Source organism: Styela clava, chromosome 3 (assembly GCF_964204865.1).
Source record: "Styela clava chromosome 3, kaStyClav1.hap1.2, whole genome shotgun sequence".
Lineage (NCBI taxonomy): Eukaryota > Metazoa > Chordata > Ascidiacea > Stolidobranchia > Styelidae > Styela > Styela clava.
Genome location: NC_135252.1, coordinates 4,637,465 through 4,652,182, shown reverse-complemented (window position 1 = coordinate 4,652,182; position 14,718 = coordinate 4,637,465). Strand labels below are relative to the sequence as shown.

The window sequence follows — 14,718 nt, the reverse complement described above, 5'->3', positions numbered from 1 at the left end:
AAGAATTTTGTTCGAAATACCCGTGTTCTTAAAATATATGACGGTCAGAAATGCAATTAGAAGCCCATTTTTTCACGCATGGCTGCGTATGCCCTAGTCTCGACGCATCAGAAACGATGTTCAAGGCTTGAAATCCGTGGTCGCACACTGGTCGTTCGGTCGCAAATACGTCTTCAGAGTGTCGTACTTTGGTGGTTTGTATAGCCTTAACCCCTGGTCGTAGAAAGTTAATTCGAAGTTCAGCGTGTAGAATAAATGCCAATGCACCTACGGTGAAAAAATTAACGGGTTAGAAATATTGGTTTTTGTTTTATAGCGGTTTGAATGAAATCGTCCGCAGACTGGCTACACCACCCTATGGTACCGATTGTATTTTGTAAGCTAATGACATTCAAAATATGGCTTTTCATAAATGTTTCTGAACTTAGTAAAATCATTTTATATAGAGCATTGATCGGATGGTTTTGTATACAAACTCTATTTTTATTTCCCCCAAACCTGAGACTTACTGACTTAGTCCTGTAGTCTGTTAGCGCTCTTTACATAATTTTTATTCCAAATGAAGATGCATGGATTGAAAAAAACTGTAAATTCAGAATACTAATATTTTCATGAACGCTTGAATATTAATTAGATTTCAAATATGTTCCAATTTACATAATGCCAATTTGCATAATGTGTAGCGATATGAGACCTACCTTTAAATTTTCATGAAGCGAATTTAAACCAAAACTCGAATTTATAAAATGCACTTCTAACAACTTTTTTGCGATACCTTTATTTTTAATTTGGCTTTAACTCTGCCATTGCATTGCACAAAATGAAATTTTGCACTAGTTATCATTTGTCAAATAGAATACAAATTTGATCAGATATTCAGCTCGATTATAAGGAACCGAAACGTAGTTAATAAGTGCACTTACTTATGTACAGTGTTCCTATTTTACTAAATTCGATGAAGGTTTTTGCATTTGTTTTCTTGATTCAATAATTCCTATATTTCATTAAATTTTTATTTATAACTCTCAACTGAACCTTAGCAAACAAAGCTATGTGTGGAAATCAAAAGTTACTGGTCACCAGTTAAATGATCATTTAAAATTTGAAAAATCTTGAGATGCAATCAAATCAATGTGTTAGATATTTTTACCTGCTGATTTCACTTTATCCATATTTAGGCAACAACATTTAATGTTTGTAATTTATATTGAAGACTGAAGTCATACCCTAATCTATTTTCTTTTTAATTTGAAAATAGGAACAAAACAAAAAAAATTTGGTGCACATACACTAATTTTGCTTCAAACTCTGAAACTTTCATCAAGAAATGGTAAGAATGGATCATCCAAGTCCTTTCCAGGTAGGGAGGGAATTTGTGCGCCAATATTATTCCCTTCTGAACAAGGCACCAGAAATACTACACAGGTTCTATGGAGTGAATTCGTCTTATGTGCATGGAAGCCGGTATTGCAATGGAGAGCCAGAAGAAGAGGTTGTTGGACAGATGGCAATTCATAAGAAGATCACTTCATTGCAATTCAAGGAATGCCATACTAAAGTATACCAAGTCGACGCTCATGCTACCATCAGCAACGGGGTTGTGGTACAAGTGATTGGTGAGCTTTCCAACAATCGCAAGCCTCTGCGTAGGTTTATGCAGACCTTTGTTTTGGCACCCCAGGGGGATAACCCATACAAGTTTTATGTTCATAATGATATATTTCGTTATGAAGATGAGGTGTATCAAGATGAAGGACGTCAGGAACATCTTGAGGAAGAGCAAGAGTTGGATGAGGAGGTAAATGTACAACAACCACCACCCCAACCAACACAATTTGACAACCATATTGGCTCTCAAAATCAGGCTGCTCAAATTATCAATAATGATCTGGAACCTCGTTTGGATTCTCAACCTGTCACTTCTGATGATCAAGATTCTCCTGCTTTGGCAATTTCTCCCCCAAATCATCCTGAATCTGAAACCGAATCTGACCACGCTCAAGATACTGAACCTGTCGACATTGAACCTCGTAACGAATCTCCAGTCTATCCCATCTCAAATGAGAATGAAGAACCTCAATTGGAAGAAACTGCAGAAAAAGATATACCAGAACCAACAGACAACATGAATTCTGTACCACATAAGGAACCTGAACCTGTTCAACCGTACTCTTGGGCTGCTCTGGCATCGAAAAATACACCAGCACAGCACAACATTCAGCAAGGCACCGTTGTTAAAGTTAACCAATCGAATGATGGCCCGTCCATGGATCAGCAAAAGCAACAAGTTCGTAGTTCTAGACCTCCGGTGACTTCACAGCGAGATGGTTCGGGTGAAGGCATGGGAGATCCGGGCGGACGACGTCAAAGTCGTTATCCCGATAACCAGCAAATCTTTGTTGGAAATCTTCCTCTGGAAATTACGGAATCCGATCTGCGTGAACACTTTTCTGAATATGGTGAAATTGTTGAAATTCGAATTAATCATTCGAATACGAGCAATCCAAGCTTTGGTTTCATAATCTTTGAAGATCACAAAGCTGTGGAGGAAGTTCTACGTTTGATGCCGACTACATTCAAGAATAATAAGAGAATTAACATCGAAGAAAAGAAGCAGAGAGCGATGTCACGCGATGGTGGACGAAGACCCGGTCCAGGTCGGTGGGAATCTGGTCGAGATAATAACCGCGGTGGTCGTTTACAACAACGTGGTCCACCACGAAGAGACTGGGGTGGGTCAAGGGAAGGTCAACGTCCTAATAATTTCCCTGGTCGACGGTGATCATTTGCTAGCTATTTACTAAAATGTATACAATTCAGTCACAGTTTTCTTATAAAGGATAGCTGTTTAAAATACTTGGACTTTATCACTATTTCCTTTTTGCCACCAGTTGAAATTGTGCTAATACCATCTGTTCTGGTGTATTTATTATTATTGTTCAGACTGTAAATTCAGCACCTCTTTCAAGCGAGACATTGTATCAAGCGTCTAGCAATCTTTTCTACCTAATTTCCCCGTGATAACTATTATGAGTTCCGGCAAGGGAATGCCAAAAGTGCAATCAGTTGTCAGACCCAATATTTTGATTTGTAGATTACTTATCTACACTCTTGCGATTTGAATACCGACTGGGCGACTCTTGGCATTTTCTTTCCTTCCTGTCTTTCAGTTTCATTTGTTTTCAGTGTCCTTCGATATCTGTATAAAATGTTTGATGTCCATTTGACTTTAATTCATATACAAATCGACGCCGTTCATGTATCGTGTTCTCTAATATTACTTTGTAATTAATGCAGATAATTCATTTCATTGGCTTGTTTATTGTGATAGATTTTGGTTTTCTAATTTCGGCAAAGTTAGAAATGTTTCTGTCTAAATGACATGCTGTTTTTCGATTTTGATTTTTCTCTGCATTTTTCCTAGTTCAAATATTCGATACAATTGACCTGAAATCATTACATGAATTCTGTTTTTGCCTTATTTAAAGTACGTTTCAGCGAAAACTGTATAAGAACTTGGAATACATAAATTTTGTTAAAACAATTCATTGTATAACCATACCAAGTCTGCATATGAATTGGTAAGTGAAATAAAGGTGTTTTTTCCCAAAGTTTTCTTAGGATATAAATATTTGATTATAACTGTCATACATGCTTTGATGCTTGAGCATTGTCAGAATTACTTAGCCCAATGGTTCATAATTTGACTTACGGTATTTTCTTATTGTTATTGAATTAGAGTTAGGAATTTTTCTGACTACGCAAGGTCTTACAATGTGCGCTTTTCGCATTTTTATCATTAATTCTTATTCATTTTCAACTGATCTGCCGACAATAACTAATATTACCGGCCCACTGTGTTACTCGGGAGTACAGTAACGATTTCTCTCTCACTTTCTCTGTCTTCGAGCGGCCTATGTGTGCTTTTTATCCATTTTTGTACGGTGTCGTTGATAGCGATTAAATTTTTTTCCTACAATAATTTGCACTCGAGTGTTGTTTGGCTTTGTTTTCTTCTCCAAAAAGTGTAATCGATTTGTACCTAAGTTACACTGATTGATGTCTTCGCCGGCACGATGCTCGAGCGTTATAAACATGTGAGGTGTTATGTGATTTTAATGTTCCGTGTAAGATTTTCTTAGTTACTCGACTAGTAACTGTATATTTATATCAGCTTAAATGCAAAACTTAATGTTTACATGAAGTCAGTCATTCCCAGGTATTTTGTCCCACTTTGATGAAACTGTTGATTATTTCAATATTGCCGATTACGGGTCTTAGATAAAGTGTAACACCAAATTTTCAGTCTTTTTCTGGAGTATGTTGTTTTGATAACGATTTCATAACTGGATTATGTAATAAGGTGAACAGCTTTCTCCATTGACTCGTTTTATATACAATGTTCAAGCTATAAACCTGTGGAGTTATTATTACATTATGCTTGGCAAGTTAAGTTATCCTACCAATTTTTTTTTTGAAATTTATCCTTGATTTTTCACTTGCCATGCATAGTGCTGTAATGCTCTGGTATTAAATGAGTTTTTACTTTATATCAATGCTTGCTGTTTTCCCGCAACTATGAATTTCAAAATTTCGATTTCAATTTACTGTATATTTCAATTTAGCTATTTGCTAATGAACTAGTAATAGTGTTTGAAACTTCAGTTCATATACCACAAATAAAAATGTCAATTTATCAATGATAAACTTTTTGTAAGCAGATAGGACATATCTAAATGTGTTGCTGTTTTGCAATACTAGTCTTTCAATTAAAAAAAAGAATTCTCTCTATAAGTGACGATATTTCATGATTTTTTGTCAAAAAAATGTTCGAAAAATGCAGTAGATTCAGACATCTAAACTTAAAAAAATAGCTTTGAATAGATTTGAAGCTTGGATCATTCTAAAGCCTAGGGCACTCGCTTGTTAACCTTGTTTATTGGAAAAAACTGTAATACTGGTCAAGTTCGACAAAGCATGATTCGATAATGAAATTCATAGTTGCCTTCAGTGATTGTGTATGCATCTTGTTTTTCGAAACCGGTAACCTATGGTATGGTAATATTTTGAAAATGATTTGAAATAAAAATTTCATCTTTTTTTGCAGTTTTCAATTTCAATATGGTGCTGTTTAACAGCACAAATGCTTTTAGTATTTTAATATTTGTATTGACAATTTTATCTGAAGATGGAATTCTAGCAAAGAAGGCTGATTTTAAAAGAAAGGTGAGAAACTTTTCAACTTTTTGGTTCCTAACCTTCTTTGGGAGTTTTAAATGTGTTGCGACCCATTTTTGTCCACTTTCCTGTATGCAACAATGATTCAAGAAACAATTTCCTCACTATTTGTGTCATTTATGTTGTTCCTATCTCGTTTTGTAACCTATTTCTCAAAAATATTACAGCAATGCATATAATATGTATATTCTGTAAAAGTATTATAACATGCTATTTGTAGATCATGAATGAGTTAATTAATTAAATTGATTATGTTCAGTGCTTTTCAAAATGGCTGAATAGTTTAGAACTGTAGTTATGAGAAGTACCAATTTAATTAAATGATGATCAGAGTATGGTGGGAATCGCCTTCTTTCTTTTTCCGAACAATTTGCAGGTCATTGATATACGTATATTTGTGGTAATTTTCTCGCGTTTCAAATTCTTACTTATTAATAAAGAATATGGGGCATTGGGTTTTGTTTGTTCTCTGTTGAGCATGTAGACTGCTCCTCAAATATGTATATTCCATATTAGAAAATAGTATTTCAGAATATAATTAGAGTAGTAGGGTATTCGGTTTTGGCAATACTTTCGAGCTTGATGCTTTGGTTTCAAGCTCTGCTTGATACTTTGGTTTCAAGCTCAGCTTGATACTTTGGTTTCAAGCTCAGCTTGATACTTTGGTTTCAAGCTCTGCTTGATACTTTGGTTTCAAGCTCTGCTTGATACTATGGTTTTCGAGCTCTTTACAAGCAGCCACAGCTAGCTAGCAAGCTGCTATAGTTTGGAAGGACAGAAATCTGGCATCGCTTACCCAATTCATTACAACCTTGATGGGGTGGTGAAGTCGATACCTCAATCACTGCACCCACTTGTTTAAGTAGTTACAAAGAAAGTGACCTATGTTCTCAGAAACGCAAAAAATTGGAGATTGACTATAAAATATTTATTCCCCAGCTATTGGTATTTTTATATTTGTCAATATTTTTTTAATTTATGGATCATTTTATTGGACTATAAAAATGCTGTTTTCTTTATTTTGTTCAGGTTGAACTGTTTTACAATCCTGGGTGCAATATAATTGAGTGCAATTCTACAACAACAGATTCCACGGTCAATTTGATATATGCAAGAGCACAGGTATGATAAGTTGGTGATCTCTGATAGAGTTGGTTGCTCAATACAATTTTTTGTATAATTTTGACTTCTGTAAATGTATTTCGAAATATTCTGCAATAAATATTTCTCCTGAATTAAAAGCATCAAAATTGTCTCGATGGTACTTTGCTTTAGTGGCAGTGGTGATTTGTTACTAGCAGGCCTAGCATATTTTTAGTCAAAGGAAATATTCTTGACTTTGGACTTAACAAGATAATGTAGGCATTAAACTAAACTTATTTTATAATAAATTAGTCAGTAAATGTTTTATATGTTGTACATTCATTGTCAATTATAACTTTCAGCCAATCCTTTTCAGCCAGGCGGTGTGGCGCATCGTGCTAAGCGTTAGGAATACACTCGCGGCTACACCTCTGATTATCCTGCAAGGGTTTGCAGGTTTGAAACCCATCCAGAGATTGTTATGTGTGAGAGGATTGCTCGCCGTAGGATGGTCCACGTAACCACTGGTCAGTTACAGCTTTCCCACACCATCAAGTCCATTCTTCCGAAAACATATACCTGGCTAACTAATCCCATACCCAACATTGACTGGTCACCGGACGAGGGGTTATGGTTCGCCATATGATTAGGCTGTCTTATCGACTTTCCTCACCCCCAAGATAAATATGTAAATCTTATCCTATCCAATATGCTCATTTTTTGTTCCGAACAGGGCGAGAATGACAGTCTACATTACATTTTATCAACTGTTGGTCCATCGCCTCCCTCAATTCTCCTACTACGATCAAATGACGAAAGTGCAATACTGAGTGTTAACTGGACAAAATTTCTGCTCCCAAATTTAGAAGATACATTTGGATCTGTCAAACTTGTATCCGAGAATCTCACAGAAGAAGTTGATGTTGATGTAGAAAATGTCATCATTTTTGATAGGGTAGATATTTTTTATTGAAAACAAAATTCAGGAGGATGGAGAAGTCTAACTGAATATTAATTACTTGCTCTGCTCAGTGTCATGTGACATGTTCCATCAAAAGTCATGTTCAGCTAAAATTAAGCCAAGTTTAATACCACAGTCTGACGGCTTGTTATGAGGTTTCCACATCTGTAGTGCGATCTCTGCAATAGGTGAATGATTATTCAAATGCTGCTTATACCAGTAATGTAAATTATACAAAACAAATTTGGTGCTCCAGAAGTGTGTGTACCAATATGGAGATAACTAATTTTGTCTGCCTAGTCTACTTCACATCAAGTTGTGTAAATGGACTGAAACCTATGGGCAGGGGGTATATTCACTTGGCCAACAGTCCCCGACTCGTAATAGAACTGAAATAAGGAATATCAGAATAAAATATGCCTAATCCTGGTACACATACATACTACGAGAGTACCACAAATTTCTCTTTTTTGAAGTCCGCACAATTACAATCATGAAATATATCCAACTGAAAACAAGTCCCAATAAAAAGTCTACATTACAAATTAAACAGTGTTTCAGGGGTCTACATCAAGGATAGAACCTGAGTCGTGATCTCGGAATCTAAACTCAAAAGCTTCAGCTGTCTGAATTTATTCAGTGATATTGAAATATGCCATTCTAATCTATAGTTTCAAGCACGTGTATAATGTATATATGTTCCTAATTATTAATTTTTCTATTTATGTTAGTTGCTGGAATACAACGATTCTACTGATGAAGCAGTTTTTAATGCAAGTTGGCAATTCACACCCATTTTGCTGAGTGACATGGTGTGGGACGTTAACATCACTGAGTCATTGCCTGCAACATTAAAAGTATGTTTGTATGTTCATCTTTAATCAGTTTATCTCAGTTTTGCAAGTTGATTGTTGAATCATCATTTATGACGTTTTTGAATTGTGATTCAGAGTTGAAGATTACCGAATAATTTACTATTTTCAATATATTTTGTAAGAAGCTAGCCTGTTTTCAGTTTAACTGTCTGATGTCAAAATGTCAATTTTATTCTGAAAATTCATAATTATTACTGTATTGGACTTTCCCTCAGATTAATTAAAAAAATTTTAAAATATTTCATACATTCTGTTATTTATTTCAGGGAACAACATTGAAATATCCAAAAAGTTTTTCAATGAACAGTTCTTTGTCTATCAATTTCTTTCCATTTAAGTCAAATGGACAATCTGACATATTACCATCGTTACCTCATAACGCAAACTCATCTGAATGGGAAGTTATTCTTGAGTCATTAATGAGCCGAGGAAATGGATCAAGGTACATTGTCAATATATTCACTTGGTTAACACAGACAGTTCCCGAACTCATATTAGAACTAAAATGAGTAAAATCGGAATAAACTTATGTTATGGCCTAACCCTAACCTGGTACACACACTAAGGGAGTACCGAAACCTGAACTCTCCACTTAATAGGGGGAAATTGATAGAAATTCAATTTCGGAGCGAACAATTATGGAACTGAGTCATTGATTCCCAGTGTTTTCAGTGCGGGCCGTCAATACTGTTATTCACAAGCGGTCTTTAATTATTCTAGAAACAATGATTCAGCTGCATAGCCTTGAGTTCTGAGGATGATAATAGATGTGTTCATTAATTGGAAATTTTTTTGTATAGTTGAAATACTAGAAAGTAAGAGACCAAACAGTGTCAAGCGCCCCATTAAACTTGATTTTTATATTTAGCAATCATGTTTATTCTTACGAGCAAGCACCATAGACGAGTTGTGCAATTTTACTATTTTTATTTTACTATGAACCTCCTTCCCCCTACAAAAAATTTTTTTTCAAATCTAAATTTAAATCCTCATGCTGTCAATGTGCTTAGTATCATAGTTAGGGTAGAAATACATTTTCTGACTTCCTAGCCAATGACAGGAGTACATTTATTTTTGCAGGTTTGGTGTTAGGATGCTGGTGCTTACTTCGAATAGAAACATTTCTAAATCGAAGATCAAGACTATTGACGATGAATATTGTCCGTCTATTTTTACGACCGAGAAAATTGAGTGGTTCAATCAAACGGGTGCAGAAACTGAAACTTTTACACAATGGAGAACGGTATTGAAATTTGTATTGGAAATTCCGCTCTTTTTCATTTGGGAGAGAACATTGTCATATTAAATTTTCAACCTTGTGACCATTTTCAAAATTAAATCATGGGTTCAATGTGCTGTAAGGTAATAAAATAATAAGAAAAAAATAGTACATGATTATTTGCATTATATCATGAAGCTCTACTAGTCTTATCTCATGTCCAACTGCTTCGGCTGTCTTTTTATCGACAACTTTTTATATGCTTGCCGTTTGTCTTAAATCAGCGATTATACACACTCATTTTTATGATATATTTTCACAATTTTATTCAGGTCAGTTACACCACAATGGAGCACCAAAGGAAATACTCCACTGACGTAATGACTGGTTCACTACAAGAAGTCAACACTTCATCATCAGAATATAATGAAGGTAGGTAGTGGCAGACAGACATACCTAAATACTTATGGAAAACTATAAAATTACTGTTATTTTACATTATTCAAAGTAGAATTTGGTGGTTTTTCTTCTCCCAGGTATGCACTAATAATGGTACTCCCCTAGTATGTGTACCAGGTTAGGGTTAGGCCATAGTTTTATTCTGATTTTTCATATTTTAGTTCTATTACGAGTTCAGGGACTGTCTGTGTTAGCCAAGTTAATATACCCCCTGCCCACAGACTTCCGTCCCTTTACACAACTTGATGTAAAATAGATGAAAAAAATTAGTTGCCTCCATATTGGTACACATACTTCTGGAGCACCCTAATTTTTGATTTGATAACTACTTACTGAAACTTAACCTGTGGATTCTTCCAGTCCATGTTTCATTATGTGTGCGACAATATCCCTGTCGTTTATCCTAATGTAATTTGAATCAGCATTTGGTTTGTATCATGATCCATGAACTGAACATTTGATCTTTCCCATCACACTGAGTAATAGTATTGATTGTTTATTGATTGTCGAGGTGCACACAGATTTTGCACTCACGCGACCTATTACATCATTATTTTTTACATATTGCTAAATAAATATTGAACTTGTATATGCAAATCAGGTAGTTTATAATTATTTAGCACCCCTAGAGATCTGTGCAAAGTAAATATGTATTGAAGCATTTGCATTGCATTTTGTTATACGCTTTTGATCCTATGGAAACATTACTCATAAATTTTCTCAAAGTAATAGTTATGCATTTCCTATATGTTATTGGATTAATGGTGCATATTTGTTGCATCAAATTTGCTGTTTAATGATGATTAATTGGTTTTCGGTCCCAACCTTATAAAACAAGAAAGTTATTATGTAGAAGTCCTATGTTAGGTTATTAACATTGTTTTCACAATTTGTATCCAATAATCCTTTCAACAAGCAAATTCACATATAGTTTGGTTTATCTCTGATGAAAATTAGGCTTAAGTGAATTCTCCATCTGTTTGCATCCTAAATTTATTACATTCTGCGTGAAGTGAATTTTTATTTGACATATCTGGACTTAAAATGAGAATCCACAATATTTGAAGGAAAATTTATGACTGTCTAATCTGATCTTTCTTTCAATAAAGCCTGCTAAATATCTACTCTAACGATTTCCCAGCGTTTTATTCATAACCTCAAAATGCCGAATCTATTGGTAAAAACATTTCTCTGCAAATGGATTGCTCGCTTTCAGGAAATAGAACTAGTTCAGCAATTACTACAATAAATGTAATTTTTACAGGTGTGATATATAACCGATTACTGAGAGCTTACTTTGGTTCAACTCAAATCAAAAGCATGCTAGTGCAATCTGCCGATGTGTTCTTTGGCGAACCTGATGATGGTTTTTATGTACGTACGCGGTACTTGAGTTGGACCTCTGCTATTGGTTTTGGGAAACCACCTGTTGATGTATTTTCAACGCTAGTTATATGTATTTTGTTCGCTGGTGTTGGCTGCCCTCTACTGGTCATTATTGCTGGAGGTCTTTATGTGGCTTATGTCAAAATAAAGAGATCGAATAGGTTTTCATATAAATATCAATTGGTTACAAATTATGATTACCAGCCCATTTCTTAATCTATTAGAATAATAGTCTCATTTGTGCCTTGAACGAATACAAGTTTCATATGTTATGTATTTATTGAACTTGTTAAAAGGAATTGTTAATGAGGATAGTTATTTTATCATTTTTTTGTCTAAGGATTCATATTCATAATATGGCTCCCAGGACTGCATTATCATTAATCATCAAGTTCACTTGTTGAGTTTGACATCTTCACAATAATACTTTATGACAGATTTTAGAAGAATAAGAATAAGTGGGAACACATTTGGGTTTGTAATTTCTTGCTTGCAGTATTAACCCAAAAAAATAGTCTTATTTACTGAGGGGTAAATTTACCCACGATTGAGAACTCTTGCTTTGGAGTAAGTGAAGGACCTCTTTTAGTATGATATGATGCATTTTCATAAATTGTACCCTTAGTAGAGAATTCTTCAATATCAAGCTTGGTTATATATTTATATATATGTATATACGGTATACATTTTCTTTCAAGTATGAGCCATTGATGGTATATTAGATAATAACACGCAATCAAGTTTGGGAATGTGCTAATGTATTAGGTTGTAAACCGTTCTTAATATGTACTTCAGTCTTATGATATAGCAAATTGGTGTAATGTGATTATCTTTTATGAAGCTGGCACTATTATGCATTTTGATGAGTATTTTTTGTATGTTTTTGATTTTTCACCCTTTTTATCTATCTTGATTATTATTTACTAGTGCTTTTTACATTGCCTTGTAAATGAAATTGTCTGATTTGTTTACCAACCATTTTTCCCTTATTAGAACAAAAAAGTTTGTATGTAATATTATTTGGTATATAGTTGATGACATTCAAATTTCATTTTCTAGAGCTTTGGTAATTGGCATTTAAAGTTTACACCAAGTATACCCAGCTCATTAAATTGCTTAGTGTTTCTATACACTGATGCGTTCCCTTTTGAATGAACAATATTGAAACTGCTGTTTTAATTTAAAGAACATAAGGACATTGTTTACATCTCATGCTTTTATTTTTGTATCTGCTGTCTCGATCAACTTTTTTATCATTGTGAATCATAAGTGATCTTTCATTGGACTGTGATCATTTTTTCTGGAAGTGTTAATATTATACATCATTTTAAACCTAGCAAGGGATAAATCGAGCTTCATCTCTTGCTATATTTAAATGATATAATGTAGAGAGTGGTCAAGCCTAACCGAATGCTTTTTTGTCATTTCTCTTGCCAATGAATCTTTAATATCAATTGCTGTATTATACTGTGAGCGATTTTATTAAATTAAACTATTTTGACATTAGTACATGTGATTCTATTTTTATGTGAGACTCAATTCATCGGCTTTGCTCTATGCTAGCGGTTCCCAAACTATGGGTCTAGTCTAGTGGGTGGCAAAAGGAATCTTAGTGGGTCGTGAGAAGATGTAGAAAACTTTGATTAATTATACTGGTTATTAGGATGGCGACTTGAATACGTCAATCTTCAAAAAAACAAAAGAAATTAAATTGAATTTAAATTCTAATCTGTGAAAGTTTCCTTTTTACGATTTTCTCAAAGCAACAAAAATTTGCTACACAAAGAATGACCATGTGGCTTTTTACCCATATCAGTTTTTGTACACTGTACAGCACTTCTTACCGTGTTTTCCCGAAATTTTGCAGAATTTAGATTTATTTTCTTTTGAAGAATAACACTATGGTTTTTTTTTGGAAGAGGTCTTTTATGTTCATTTATCAAAAATAAAATTACATTGTAGAAAATCACGAGATTTTTTAATAAACAGTATATAAAAACCGACATCCATTGTTTTTATTTGTTTCCTATACAAAAATCAAGTGACAAATATCATAACTGTGATATTGACATCACACAATCTTGAATAGTGGTGTGATCTTCACTTTACCTCAGGTCATTGAACCTTTCCTCTGCCACGCATTTAAAATTTATTTTAAGGGTAGGGTTTAACTAAAATCATTCAAATTAGGTCTGATTTTCAGGCCAGAACTAATTTTCGAGAAAACACGGTAGTTTTGCGATGATTAGCCGTTGCTGTGTTTTGTGTTATGTCATAAAAAGTTAAATGGGTTGCCATAAGCTGTGGTAATAAATAGTGGGTCCCAACTAAAAAAAAGTGGAAGAGCCACTGCTCTATGTCATTTGTCTCAACATTGGGTTTCATCGAATCTCTGTCGTTCGAATGAGTTGTCGCAGTATCGGCGAAAGCCCGCTGAAAGTGAAATTTTTACATGATAAATATATATTGTAAATTGGGAACATTGTGATGCATCAAGTTCAGGACTAAAAAAAATGAATTGTCTCATCCGACATTCTATGCTTATAATCATTTCCCATTTAATACGCTGCTGACCTTCTCATTACAGTTGGAGCACACATTAGGCGTATGCTGATTACTAGAGCTGGGAATGGTTAACCTGTTAACCGATGTTTGATGGTTAACGGTTACGAATTATTTTAACCGTTAACCGACATTTTAGGTTCAAAGCATCCTTATAATGTACAATTTCTTCAAAAATGATTACGATATGGGGCATGTGGCGTTTATTTCAAAAGAACTAACTGTATTGGTTAGGACCGAATAAATGTGAAAAAATTGTAAAAAGTGCCAAGATTGCTGATTATGAAAATTTGACAATAATAAATTCAGAATCAGTTTTCGGTAAAAATTTATTGCTCACGATTTTATTGCAAAATCGTCTATCAATGTGCGCAATTGTTGCTTTCTTTATGATATCTCAAAGTAAAATTTGCATATCGAGCACTGAAATTTTATTTCATAAAGGACATTTAATAATGGAATCGGGTTTTACTAAAATACTTCCATATATATGTCCGAAGAACGCTGCATATCTCTTGCAGCAGAGCGATCACGGAACTATCTCGATTCGTGAATAATTTTGAGATATAAGATAAGATCACGCGAAATTGATTTGTAACCACTGTGACGTAATAAACTAAAATTATAAATTATTACGTCAAACGTCACGCTGCGGTTAACCAGTTAATTTTACCCGGTTAACGGTTAAAGTGTTTTCCCGGAAATTGCCAGCCCTACTGATTACACATTAGGGTTAGCAAATCCGAATATTGGGGAAATAATTACAACGGATGGCGCGCGATTTGGCTACCGTTTTTTTCGCCGTCCAACCCAAGTCCACTCTAAGACGCGCGTGTTTCCGTTTAGGAAGAGACTAAGATGAGTTTTTGAATAAACTTATCATTGAATATTGACCGTTCTTTATCTATTCATCTTATTCCATTAAAATCACCTCA

General features: G+C 34.4%; 2 protein-coding genes across 2 annotated transcripts; both read left to right on the top strand.

Moving 5' to 3' along the window:
* Positions 1 to 1,239: 1,239 nt before the first annotated feature.
* Positions 1,240 to 5,107, top strand: LOC120343037 (ras GTPase-activating protein-binding protein 1-like). The gene has a single exon (XM_039412106.2). The coding sequence runs from the start codon at positions 1,328 to 1,330 to the stop codon at positions 2,780 to 2,782; it is 1,455 nt and encodes a 484-aa protein (XP_039268040.2). The 5' UTR covers positions 1,240 to 1,327; the 3' UTR covers positions 2,783 to 5,107.
* Positions 5,089 to 12,727, top strand: LOC120343038 (glycosylated lysosomal membrane protein A-like). The gene is made up of 8 exons (XM_039412107.2): positions 5,089 to 5,226; positions 6,268 to 6,360; positions 7,055 to 7,276; positions 8,014 to 8,139; positions 8,424 to 8,599; positions 9,238 to 9,400; positions 9,709 to 9,808; positions 11,100 to 12,727. Exons 1-8 carry the CDS (start codon positions 5,122 to 5,124, stop codon positions 11,435 to 11,437), a joined length of 1,323 nt encoding a protein of 440 aa, XP_039268041.2. The 5' UTR covers positions 5,089 to 5,121; the 3' UTR covers positions 11,438 to 12,727.
* Positions 12,728 to 14,718: the final 1,991 nt, after the last annotated feature.